This window comes from Primulina tabacum, chromosome 16 (assembly GCF_025594145.1).
Source record: "Primulina tabacum isolate GXHZ01 chromosome 16, ASM2559414v2, whole genome shotgun sequence".
Classification (NCBI taxonomy): Eukaryota; Viridiplantae; Streptophyta; class Magnoliopsida; order Lamiales; family Gesneriaceae; genus Primulina; species Primulina tabacum.
Genome location: NC_134565.1, coordinates 22,676,457 through 22,688,639, shown reverse-complemented (window position 1 = coordinate 22,688,639; position 12,183 = coordinate 22,676,457). Strand labels below are relative to the sequence as shown.

At 35.0% G+C, this 12,183-nt stretch overlaps 2 protein-coding genes across 4 annotated transcripts; one reads left to right on the top strand and one right to left on the bottom strand.

Annotated features, from left to right (window-relative positions):
• The first annotated feature begins 8,872 nt into the window (after positions 1-8,872).
• Positions 8,873-9,933, top strand: LOC142529157 (uncharacterized). 2 transcript variants are annotated; one of them, XM_075634593.1, is made up of 5 exons: positions 8,873-9,101; positions 9,144-9,173; positions 9,254-9,469; positions 9,550-9,696; positions 9,779-9,933. In XM_075634593.1, exons 2-5 carry the CDS (start codon positions 9,168-9,170, stop codon positions 9,821-9,823), a joined length of 414 nt encoding a protein of 137 aa, XP_075490708.1. In that variant the 5' UTR covers positions 8,873-9,101; positions 9,144-9,167; the 3' UTR covers positions 9,824-9,933. The 2 variants fall into 2 exon arrangements, with proteins under 2 accessions (XP_075490708.1, XP_075490707.1); XM_075634592.1 differs by having other exon boundaries at positions 9,013-9,173.
• Positions 9,934-10,110: 177 nt separating this feature from the next.
• Positions 10,111-12,016, bottom strand: LOC142530005 (josephin-like protein). Of its 2 annotated transcripts, XM_075635754.1 has the most exons (3): positions 11,845-12,016; positions 11,181-11,270; positions 10,111-10,691 (listed from the first exon to the last, which is right to left on the bottom strand). In XM_075635754.1, exons 2-3 carry the CDS (start codon positions 11,262-11,264, stop codon positions 10,227-10,229), a joined length of 549 nt encoding a protein of 182 aa, XP_075491869.1. In that variant the 5' UTR covers positions 11,265-11,270; positions 11,845-12,016; the 3' UTR covers positions 10,111-10,226. The 2 variants fall into 2 exon arrangements, with proteins under 2 accessions (XP_075491869.1, XP_075491870.1); XM_075635755.1 differs by lacking the exon at positions 11,845-12,016 and having other exon boundaries at positions 11,181-11,838.
• Between the last annotated feature and the right edge of the window lie 167 nt (positions 12,017-12,183).

Sequence of the window (12,183 nt, the reverse complement as noted above, 5' to 3'; positions counted from 1 at the left end):
ATTCCTTCGAAATGGCTTCAAAGCTAAATGTATAAACTGAGGAAAATAAAGAAATTACAGAGAGAATCCACAGACAACATCAAACTTAAATATGTTGTTTTGAATTTTGATCAACATTCTACAATAAAGTTGAAGAAATGAGAAAATAGTATGTTTGGAAAATAGAAAATGAGCGAACAATTTATGACAGAATTCTGCAGAGCTTTGATGTAGATTTGTTGGATGTGTGTGTTGTGTCTTTTCTTTTGTATTCCTCCTTCTGTTTTTTGTCACATTTTTGCACATTAGTTTGGGCTATTTTTCACGATCACTCCAAGATCTTCCATCTTGGGTAATGGATGTAACCAGCCGCAACTTTCTTTCACTGGGCCAACTGCAACTCCACTAGGCTTTATCTGTTGGGCTTCTTTTATGGGCTTCTGAAATAATGAAATAATTTTAGGCACAACAAATATTTCCCATAAAGAAAAAAAGAGAGACGTAGAAAATTAATTTTCCAAATTCTTGAAACAAATTTGTTTTCTTTTTATTTTGCACTGCACTTACTGTTAGAGTAGATGCCCTGTAAGTCAATTGTTGGCTAGGGATTTTATTGACTCGATTGTAACAAACAATCTTTATTTTAATAAAATTCATTATTTCATGGTTTGTTATTTCTTTATCTGTATACCCATATTATCAAACATATATAGATAAAGACCTTGATTATACTTAAATACAAATGAATCGTAATTCGATGTTGAAACTTGTTTGTAAACACTGTATGATCTAAATTCATTCCTAGTCGATTCAGCCGCCTAAAACATGGATAAAGGTCGCTTGAGCTCGAGACTAGCATCTGTGATGTTGTGTACTGTGTTTCTTGGTAAGGGCATAGAGATGTCCAAACATGCAGATGGGTAGTCATATGATGATTATACCGAACAACTCTCCATCGGACTTTCCAAGTGGTTATCATTCATCGAGAGGATAAGTCTGTGGTTATGATTTTACACCATTAGTCCTTATGATCCGGGACAACACTGAGGCTCTATATGCTAGGGCTGTGCTTTGACTCGTTTACCGGCTCCAGAAGAGTCATCAGGTGGCGAGGTTGGGTACAGTTGCGACACATATAGGATCCAGTGCATTGTAGTCGGAGATTCACCGCTCACCTATGGGTGTGTATATCCTATGTGATCTGATGAAATATTAGTGCGTGAAATCTCTGGCCAGAGTATGAGATGTACGTTAGAGAAGGAGTTCTTCAATAGTACATGCGATGCCACTATTTATATGTATCACATAGTTATCGAATTATTATGCAACCATCGATGAAACAATGGTTGCAGATTTGATCGGGATATATGAGATGAAGGGACCATACTGTACGCTAATAATAATTGACTGGTTCTTGCCGGCACTATCAGTGATACCTAGGGAATCATGAGGCGATGCTACTAGACACTCTTACCATGATTCGATGGGTTTAATGAGAAATATGATTTCTTATATTCTTATGATCAATTGTTGATACATAGAATGAGGCAAATAAGGATAAGCACGAATAAAGGATTATGTCCTGAATCACAAGGAGTTGTGAACTCACGGTTAGCTGTATCCCTGAACCATTGAGGGTCACACAAGCACTGGATCATTTGTTTCCGTTGAGAGAATAAATTCAAGAAGTTGAATTTATATTATGATATAGTAAATTCAAGGAATTGAATTTATGATAATTAAATATTGAGAGAATAAATTCAAGGAGCTGAATTTATAAAATTTGATAATTTAATTTATTAAGCTCAAAAGTTGAGTTTATTAAATATTAAATTAAAATTGGTGGGAATTATGTTTAATGAGCTTGTAGGAGTACAAGTCCAACATACTAAATAATTAAAGTTCTTAATGGACTTTGATTAATTAATTAAACTAATTAGACTAGCCCAATTAATTAATCAAGCTCATTCATGTTAATTATGTGTATTAGGTTATGAGTTAATTATAAATATGAGTATTCAAGCCATAACCCTAGCCACCAACACTACAATTTTCGAAAATCCTCCTTCTTCTCTCCACAAAATTTCGGTCACTTCCTTTTAAAGGAAAAGTTTGAGCCGTCTCTCGTTTTTAGTCTCCTACGTAAAAAATTCTTCTAATTTTCTAGTACAAATTAGAAGAAGAACAAATCATCTATTCGTGGACCTGATTCGAAGAATAAAGAAAAGTGTAACGCCCCGAAAATTTAAAAGTCTACGCGAACCACATGCACGAATTATTAAATTCTTTGTAATTTAATTAATTGTTTTAATTGCATGAATGAATTATGTTGTGCATATTTGCATGTTTAAAAATATATTTTTCTACATAGTTGCATTAAAATATATTTTTAAAGGGTATTCGAGTTGCGATCGAAGAATGGAGACCGAAGGCTGAAGAAAATAGACAATGTTTTTATTGGTTAATTGTTTTTAATTATTTAAATTATGGGTGATGTTTTTCTTATTTTTGAAAATATGGGTTTTTGAGGTGATTTTATACGCCGGGACGTAATTTTTATCGGTGTTAGTTTTTCAGAAAAAATGCAAATGTTTTGGCAACCCAGCTAATATATTCACAAACTTATTTTAACAAAACTATTTTTAATATTTAATTAAGCACTAATGGGCCTAATGTGTATGATTAATAGGCCTAAGCTTAATTAATGATTAATTAACTATAAAATAGCCAAAACCCCACCCCCAAGCCCTCATTGTGTACGCCACATTCAAATTTTTCTACCCTTAAAACTCTTCCCAAAGTTACATGGCACACACAACATATTTTGAAGAGAAACTATTGTAAATTCAAGGGAAAAGCATCATAAGTTGCAAGGTTTTCAAGCCGTCGTTCCTCATCGTCGTTCTTCGCAATCGTCAACGGTTTTTCGTGCGTAAAATACGCAAAGGCACGCCATATTCTCCTTTTACTCATCATCACACCATAATATGTTTTATGCATGAAAAATATGGAAAACAAGTGACACTTTTGTGTATTTTCGTTTCTGTATATCACATGAAATTTCAAGCAAGGTTTTTGATTCCCAACTCATGTTATTATGTGTTTAAGAGGGTTGCCATGATTAGGACACAATTAAGCATTTTTTTCATGAATTTAGAGTCCTAGAACATCACCTAAACACCACACACGATCATGAAGCAACCGGAAAAGCAACTTGTTGTCACATGTGATCATGGGTTCGGTCATATGGGCATGGGGGCTGGGCTTGGGTTCGGTCGGGGCCAGGGCTCAGCTATGGTCCTTGAGGGATCAGGGGAAGAGTCCTAGCCATGCTAAGACTCGAAAACCAGGGGCTGGGAGGAGTCCTTGCCAACAAGGACTCTACCCGAGAAAAAAGCAAGGGGCCGCGCAGATTTCAGAAACTTGTGCAGGGAGGAGGGGATCGGCCAGGGGGCTTTGGCTGGGCTAGTTTAGATTCTTAGGGTCCTAGAAGGGTGCTAGAGGGGTTGGTTCAGGGCCTGGTTGGGTTGGCTAGGTCCTAGCAACAGAAACGTAGGGTCCATGTCATGTGGGTTTCTCGGCTGCTTCAAGTTGCTGAGATGTGGCTTCAGTTTTGGAGCTTGGGGTTGGTCTGGGCATGGTCCAGGGAAGGTTATTGTCATGAGGGGTCAAGTGGTTAAGGGTTGGAGGTGCCCTAGTTGACAAGGAAACCCAATACACCTAGGATGCTAACACACGCACACAAGCAGGTTTTGGGGTCAAGTTCCAGCAAGTTTTTGGGCGGGCCATGGCTGGTTTTTCGGGCTCGGCTTGGTCAAAAGGGTCCGTAGATGGGTTGGCTAGGTTTTGGCTCAAGGCGGCTCGGGCGTGGCTCAAGTAAATTGGGAGATGGCTCGGTGTGTTCGATAAGGTGTCTATTTCAAAAATTAAAAGGCTAAAATTGAATCCATGGGTGTGGCTCATGACTTGGAAGGGTAGAATAAATCTTAAAAATGCTATTTTTAAAATTTTGGATCAAAATAACGAGTTTTGGATTAATTCGGGATTTAATCGCCGCACGAAACGCTAATTAACGAATTAATTGATACACCCAGTTTTAAGCTTTATAAAATTAGGAAAAATTAGATTTAAACTTAGAATTCTAAGTTTTTAATTTGGGGATTTTATATTAAAGTTTGTTTTAATTCGAGATTAAAACGCATTAATATGTCACATTTAAATATTAATTTAAAAGTCATCGATTTAAGCTAAATAAAAATATGAGAAAATTCATGTAAGCTTAAATAATTATTTGGGACATGTTAGAGTCAATGGAATTAAGAAAAAGTCAAAAGCGTGAAATTTTACGTCTAGGGATAAAACAATCTTTTTACACCTAGAAATTAGTAAACGTCATGGCAGTGTCCTGAATGCTGTTTTATATGCTAATATGATTATTGATGTTTATGAATTTTTATATGTTAATATGTCAATTTTAAATGTTTATGAATTTTTATATGTTAATATGTCAATTTTAAATGTTTATGAATTTTTAAGATGTTAATATGTTTATTTTTAATGTTTATGGATTTTTAATATGTTAAAATGTTATTCTAAATGTTTATAGATGTTTTTATGATTTAATATGTCAAAACATTTATTTTAAATGTTTATGATGTTAAAATGTTTATTTTAAAACGTTTATGTTTTTTTATGATTTTTTATATGTTAAAACGTTTATTTTAAATGTTCATAGATTTTTATGGTTTAATCTTTGACATTTAAAAGACATGTTGCATGTTTGGTTTAAAAGAAAAATGATATTATATGGCCAACTTATTAAATTCTTTCGAATGATGTGCTAAAATCCTGTTAGAGATTTTAACGATTCTTGTTCAAGTATAAAGACCAGCAGATCACAAGATAATGTGCGGAAAACAATCTGTTGGTTAGTGGGTGAAAAATAATAAAGCCGAAAAGCAGTAGATAGCACAAGGTTTGTTTCTGGAAGTTCGAAGATGAATCTTTTACGTCTCCCCTTCTTCTGTTTCCAGAAGGTATCACTAAAAAACTTTGGTGAATAAAGCACAACAATTGTACACACTCACTTCAACAGGATTTACCCTTTGCCTATTGAAACTCTTAGCTTTACAACTCAACTTCTTGAATGATCTTAAGTTCTGAAAAAGACTCTTTTCCAGTTACAAATTCTTCTATCAATGAAATAGTGAAATGAATAGCTTGAGAAGATATAACGAAAAATAGCTAGCACAATATGATCTCAATGATCAAGAGTATGCAATGAAGCGTGTGCTGCTTTTTCAGTGTTTGAGCTCTTTAGATAACTGAAAGTTCTAACAATGCTCGAATGATGTTTTTCAATTCAGATTTTTGTTCAATGCTGCGTACTACTTCACGAAATCCTTCATCTCCATATATAGGCTCTATTCAACGTTCAAAAACTGAACGGTTCTTTTCTTTTTGGTGGTTCAGCTTTATTGCTTAAAATGGACCCTGCAGAATACATCAAAAGTAATCAGTCGCAGTTCATACCAAAAATGGTATACCGTCTTAAATGTTCTTGTATAGCATTTAATGACATTTAATGAAGCAATAAATGCGGGTATCACGTTAATAGATCAACGGTAATATTTAGAGACTTTGAGATACGCAAGATTCTGTTAGTGTATATTTCGAATTTTGTATCCTTCTAGTTCTGGTTTTAGCTAAGAAACATTACTTGACAAGTGCTACAAGTGCTTCTGTTTTTCTGCTATTTTACATCTACTGGTTTTGTACTAAGCCAGCATCTACTGGTTTTTACTAGCATCTCCACTTTTACTAGCATCTCCACAACAAATTTAAGTCTAACAGAAATGTTGAAGGACGTGAAAAGATTGTGACTAAATATGTTGGAAATATCGTGAGGGTTATGGTCTCAGTGGAAGTCCGACGATCGTGTTTTCGTTGATACGAATACGATGATATGATTGGAGATGTCGTGAGGGGATAAGGCCCCAGAGGGAGCCCATTTATGGAAAAAGGCCCCAGAGGGAGCCCCGACGATCGTATTTCCAATGATATGATATGTTAATACATTGGTCAGGGCCCAGTTGACCGGTGAGAGTGTCGCTGGTGTCCCCTGCCGTCCAGTACTGTGATTTTCTCTAGATGGATCCATCGCCCAATACGATTAAGAATACGAGTCACAATCACGATCTGACTTCAACAAACACGAATATGAATACGAATATGAATATAAATATGATGATACGAATATGTTGATATGAATATTAATATGAATGTGAATATGAATATGTTTATGTTTATGTTTATATGAAGATGTGTATGAAAATGTTTATGCATAAGATTATGAAAACGTTTTTATTTAAAATTTTATGCATCATGAAAATGTTTACGAAAATGTTTAAGTTTAAAATTTATGCATTATTATGAAAATGATATTTTAAGTACAAGTATTTTTCACTGTCGTATGTGATCTGTATATGTAGTACTTGTTATCAAGAATATGATATGTTGAGTCTTTAGACTCACTAGGTGTGATTGATGCAGGTGATTATGACAATAATGTTAATGGAGGTCTTGATGGTTGACTTTTCTGGACTGAAGGTGCACATAACCCGATGACTGACGCTAGTTTTTCGCACTAGTTATTATTTATGATTTTAAGTTATGTTAAGAATATTTTTATGACTTTTAATTATTTATGAGTGATTTTTGAGAGGTTATAGTATGGGCTATTTCCTTTGGTTTTCAAATTATAGTTGGTTGAGTTATTTTAAAATGATGTTAAAAATATTTTATTGTTCGGCCGATGCTTAGTGAGGTTTTAAAAAAAAAAATTCTAGCACGTTTAAGAAAACGAATAGCAGACGTTTCAAAACGAGTTCTTGAAGAAATTTCGTAGGGATGCATCAAGAGGTATATCCGCATATACCGGATTAGTTGGAGCCAAATGATTTAATTCACCAAAGGTATAATATTATAACGTCCTATGAATGAATATAGAAACTATACGAGTGTCCAAACAAAAATATATTTTGATCATCAAAATAAAATAAAAATTTTTAAACTTCCGCTACGTTTTGGACACGAAAAAACCGAAATCCAACGCTTACTTCCCCATCTACCAAGCTCTAGCCGTTTTACTTGAGTCATTTTGCTAACTAAGTTCAACTCAGTTGTTTGTGGAACCTAGTCGTTTCAAGAAACCAGTTTGAGTTGATTTATTCAAATATGAGCTTCTTTTCACAAATTTTTATAGATTTTAAAAATATTTATTCAACTCCTATAACATATTTACAATCTTAATACAAATTAAAAAAATTGAATTTGTTGTCCAACGAAATTAATTTCACAGTGACAAAATTGTACTATAAAATTTTCAGAAAAAAGATCACAATTTATTAATTTCGGATCTACCGTACAAAATCTGGACACAGACACTGTCGAAGAAATTAATGGAGAATTAATTGAACTCGTCGCTTTTCGAGTGTTAGGCATGGAAGCATGTCAGATGCTACGTACAATTGTTTTAGTCACTCAAGTAATCAATGTCACCAATAACATAGTCAGACCCCAAGAAACCTAAGCTGGTTTGAATGAATTATTTTCAAACGTAAAAACAACGGGAAATTGGCCTTCAGTTCCTAGACATCGTTTTTTTTGTGTTTAGTTCTTGGATACTTTTTTAGTACCACATTTACACGTGAAGTGTACCACATTTTGTATGACATAGTATCACAATTTTGTGGGTAGGGAGTGAACCCAAAGAAATATTTTGATTGGGGATTTTTCACCAACTTCCCTTAAAAACAAAGCATTATTTCATTAATTAATAAAGTATATTTTTACCTATTTGTATATTTTAACATAACCATTAAACATTCATAAATAAAACCATACATGTAAATTAAGCTGATTCAATACTATCCTCGGGTCGGTTTTCTTAATTGAAATTAGAGAATCGGTTCGATACCATAGTAAATCCAATGACAAAGAAGAAATCATGTCCTTTTTAACATGAAAATATAGATATTGACTCTTTTTTTTACAATGTTTTGACATTGACTAAATCCCATCACAAATTTTTTTATTACAACACACGCGAGACATTCGAAATCAGAAGACCAACTTATCTACCAAGAGGTGAGACTACTGGGCTACAAACACGGTCTCAAATCCCATCACATTTTATAATAACATAATACTCACAAATCCAAAAAAACAAAAAGAGCGAGCAGAGAATAAACCGAACTCTATCCAAGTTTCAGGACCTATTCGATCTGTAAACTTTGTGAACTAACATTTGCGGTCCGATTGATGGATGCGTGTCAAGTGTCAATTCAAGCTTTTTCAAAGGAAAAACTTAGGGAGACTAGTTTTTAATTTTTAGTACCCGATTTTCATTCGAGAGAACAAATCAGAGACGGGAGAAAACATTTAAGTGACATGATCAAAACACAAATATAACTAGGTTGTATTAATTTTTATATGAATATCATCTTAGCCATCACCAAATTATAGAATGTGGTTGAAGGAGTGGTCTTACAAATCAAAGGACAACAATAATAACTGTGAAAAGAGGCGTGGCAGTGGCCACCACCCCCACCCCACCCCCCACCCCCACAGACTTTTATCAACTGGAATATGCACTCTCACATCAGAGACAAACTAGCAAGACCCCATCGTCATAATAAAAGTTTTCCGAAACAATTCACCAAATAAAGTTAAAGTTAAAGCCCACTCCCCCCCACCCCCCTACCTCTCTGTCTAGTACTTTTTACTGTTGACGCATACATTACGACTCTTAGATATTTGAGCTTCTTTCTTTGAATAACTCTGCTGCTACTGCGCCTACCTATTTTGCCTTTTCTTTACTTTGGATCCCTTATTGTTATTCAATGCAATTCAACAACTTTCTGATTTCTTTATTTTCTCTATTTCATTTTCGGTTAATTCCCACTTTAAACGCACACTAGAAAGTAGGAAAAAAAAGAAGCCCATTTATATTGATAGCCCCCTTCTCAATCCTCCTTTATATATATATATAATCCATCCACCCATCCACGGTCTACCCATGCTCGCTACAAAAGCAACTGCAAGAGCCAATAGCCTCTGTAAGGCTGTAAAAGAAAACCCATTCCCGAATCTTCTTCTTACGTGACAAAGCCAATATCTATACCAAAATGGAGGTAAACTTGGGCTTATTTTACATGACGCTTTCGAAACGCATGCCCTGTTGGTGATATTGTGCGTTATGTGATTTGTGCAGGAGTTTTACTTCCGGAGAAGCCATGTGCCGGCATTTGGGAGCTGGGATATCTGCAACGAGGATCTGCCATTCACCCAGTGCTTCGAGTCGGCGAGGCAAGCCGAGGCTATGCGGTTTAGCTACTCCGAGGATCGAGATTTGTATGTCGCGGGTGATTTGTACGAGAATGATGTCGTAACTCCTGCTGTCATCGTTGTACCTCGCCGACGCCGTAGGGTAATAAATAAATACATACATATATGCGAGTAAACGAAACATGAAAAGCTAGTTCTCTGTGATGTAATATGAGATTGCAGGGAAAAGCAGGGGAAGAAAAGGAGAAGAAAGAAGAGGAATGGGTGGTGTGTGATTGTGAGTGTGAAGAAGCAAAAGTAGTGGGCAAAGCTGTGGATGAAGATCTGTACAAGATTTCACCCAAACTCCTTCGTGCTCGCCACACAAGGGTACATAATTTCTTCTGGAAATTCTTGGTTGGCTTTGATTGTTACCCAACAAATTTACTTGTTTGTAATGTTTCATGCGCAGAAGAGGGGATGGGGTCTGCTATCGAGCTGCCTGCGCGTGTGTTGATAATCTAATATGTGTCTGTTTGTGCTGAATGATGAGATATAATTGTGTTTTTGTTCATGGTGCTGTCATTTTTTGTACTGAGGGGACATCAATAGTAAAGCCTTTCTCTACTTTTGGCTCAGATAATTACATTTACTCTATATTTTATTATCTTTAATTTTTATCTAATATAATCGTTACAAAAAATAAATTTAGTAGTTCAAAGTTAACAACCATGAAGTTCGATTTTATCTATATACAAAAAGTTTGATTAAAATTTGAAATCAATATAATTTGTCATGTTAGCATGAAACTAGAATTATAAGTGTACCAATTGATATGTTAAAGAAATTATTAGTTCTTTCATTCCAAAATCTTCATCCAAAACAGAATGTGACAATATGAAAAAGGAGAGAAATTCAAGTCATTCTTGATCATTCAGGACGAGCAAGACCTCACCTCCGGTGGATATGCTACTATCAATAAATCCCGTGACCTCGTCGACGTTCTTGAAAGGATAGGGAGATCGAAAATCACTATCCAAGTTGTACCAAACTCCATCAATTCTCCTCGTTGCAACCCAATGCCTACTTCTCCATATCCCACCATACCTTCTAACAGGTATGTTCAAAACAATCCCGAATAATTCATCCCTTGTTCCATCAAGATCAATTGAGGATGCGCCGAGTCGTCGATCATGCCATATTACCTTTTTGCCCTTTTCTTCAAGAGCTGCGATCAGAACATTTATATCATAATTCCCCGTTAGCGAGTTATGATGAGGCTTGAAGATGGTAGATAAAGGATTCCACGTTGCCTTGTTTGGATCATAGAGGTCAAGCTTTTCAGCAATCGCGTTCAAACTTGCTCGAGTAAATGCATCTTTCTCCTGAAATTGAACCCATTTTCACATATTAATAATAATCACCACCACATAAAAGTTTGGACGGGTAGAATTTGCCAAGATTTCAACAGCCACCATCTCTAATCTGACTTTTGAGTTGAATAAATGTCACAAGGGTAAGTTTAGATATCCAGCTTCATGGATATATATTAAATTCATCATCCAAATCCATTGTTTTTGTTTTTGAGTAAGTTGGAAGTTGGAAGTAATTCTTTTTTCAAATCCAATACATTTTTAGGCCTTCTTTGGGGGCATTGAAATTCATTTCAAAAACTTGTCAAACTAAATCCAGCCTAGTTTCAAAACGAACTTTGCTAACAGGGAGATGCCATACATATATCGATAAAAACATATATACAGAATGGTACACATGAATATACTGCAATTCGATGATAAAGTTGAAGAGGTATGTAGAAGAACAAAGTAGATTTTGTAAAGCAAAAAGTAGCACCAAAATTTAAAGAGGTGGAATACCTGGAATAGATTGTTGAGGGAATGTAGCAAACAAAATTGTAGTCTTTGCCTCTCATGGTATACCAAATTCCCTTCTCTCTCCATAATCCACTTAGTTGTGAAAAAGCAAGAACAGGAAAAAGGAAACAAGAATCAAATATACCATGGAAATTGAAAATTAATCACTAACCACGGGCAACAATCAAGCTACCAAAAATTCAGGGTTTTTTTTTTGCACTAGTGTTTCCAAAAGTTGTATATTCACTTCACCAACTCTCAATTCTCACCCCAAGGATCAACAAGTGGAGGGTAATCCAACAAGCAAAAATAAACCTAAATTTTGTGTAAAAATTCAATTTTCACCCCCTTTGCGTATGAAACCCAGACAGCTCAACTGAAAATTTTCCATTCTAACGTTTTCTTGCCTCTCTTTACTCTTTATGCAATCGTAATCTTTAATCCAACAAAATTCTACTGAATTTTGCTTACGAATTGATACTTTCGACACAGGAACACGGGATTACAATCTTTCTACAAACACAAACACATACATCCAAAAAGAAAACCAGCGAAACATTCAACAATAGCCGAAAACACCACAAACAGGAAATTGAATCAACCCAACCGCAAGAAAGAAATAAAGATTATATGAAAGTAACTTCCAAAAACTGTTGTATAAAAATACCTCGACACTGTTCGGTGAATCAGTGAATGCCCACACGCAAACTTCTCACAGAGAATTTCACAGAATCGCTGCTGAGAAATCTACAGCAGAATTTAGAAAGAAAGAGTGGACGAGTTTGTACAAAATCCCTATGCATGTTTTAAGCTTGCGACTGGATTAGGAGATTTGGTTATTATTTCTAAAATAGCTAATTTTAGTTGTTTAACCATTAAATAATAATAAAATAACCTAATTAATAACAAATAAATGGTTCATAGCTGTTGCGTTATCTAAAGAATTCAATTTACTGCTTTTTAGCCTAAAATATATACTGCTTCAAAAGTTAATTATTAGATTTTC

Bases quoted from the DNA above. Each gene is read 5' to 3' on its own strand.
- LOC142529157 (XM_075634593.1), top strand. The intron at 9,470-9,549 runs GTAATAAATAAA...ATGAGATTGCAG, and splicing joins TACCTCGCCGACGCCGTAGG to GGAAAAGCAGGGGAAGAAAA. The intron at 9,697-9,778 runs GTACATAATTTC...TTTCATGCGCAG, and splicing joins TTCGTGCTCGCCACACAAGG to AAGAGGGGATGGGGTCTGCT.
- LOC142530005 (XM_075635754.1), bottom strand. From the start codon at position 11,264: ATGGAGAGAGAAGGGAATTTGGTATACCATGAGAGGCAAAGACTACAA. The intron at 10,692-11,180 runs GTATTCCACCTC...GTTCAATTTCAG, and splicing joins CCCTCAACAATCTATTCCAG to GAGAAAGATGCATTTACTCG.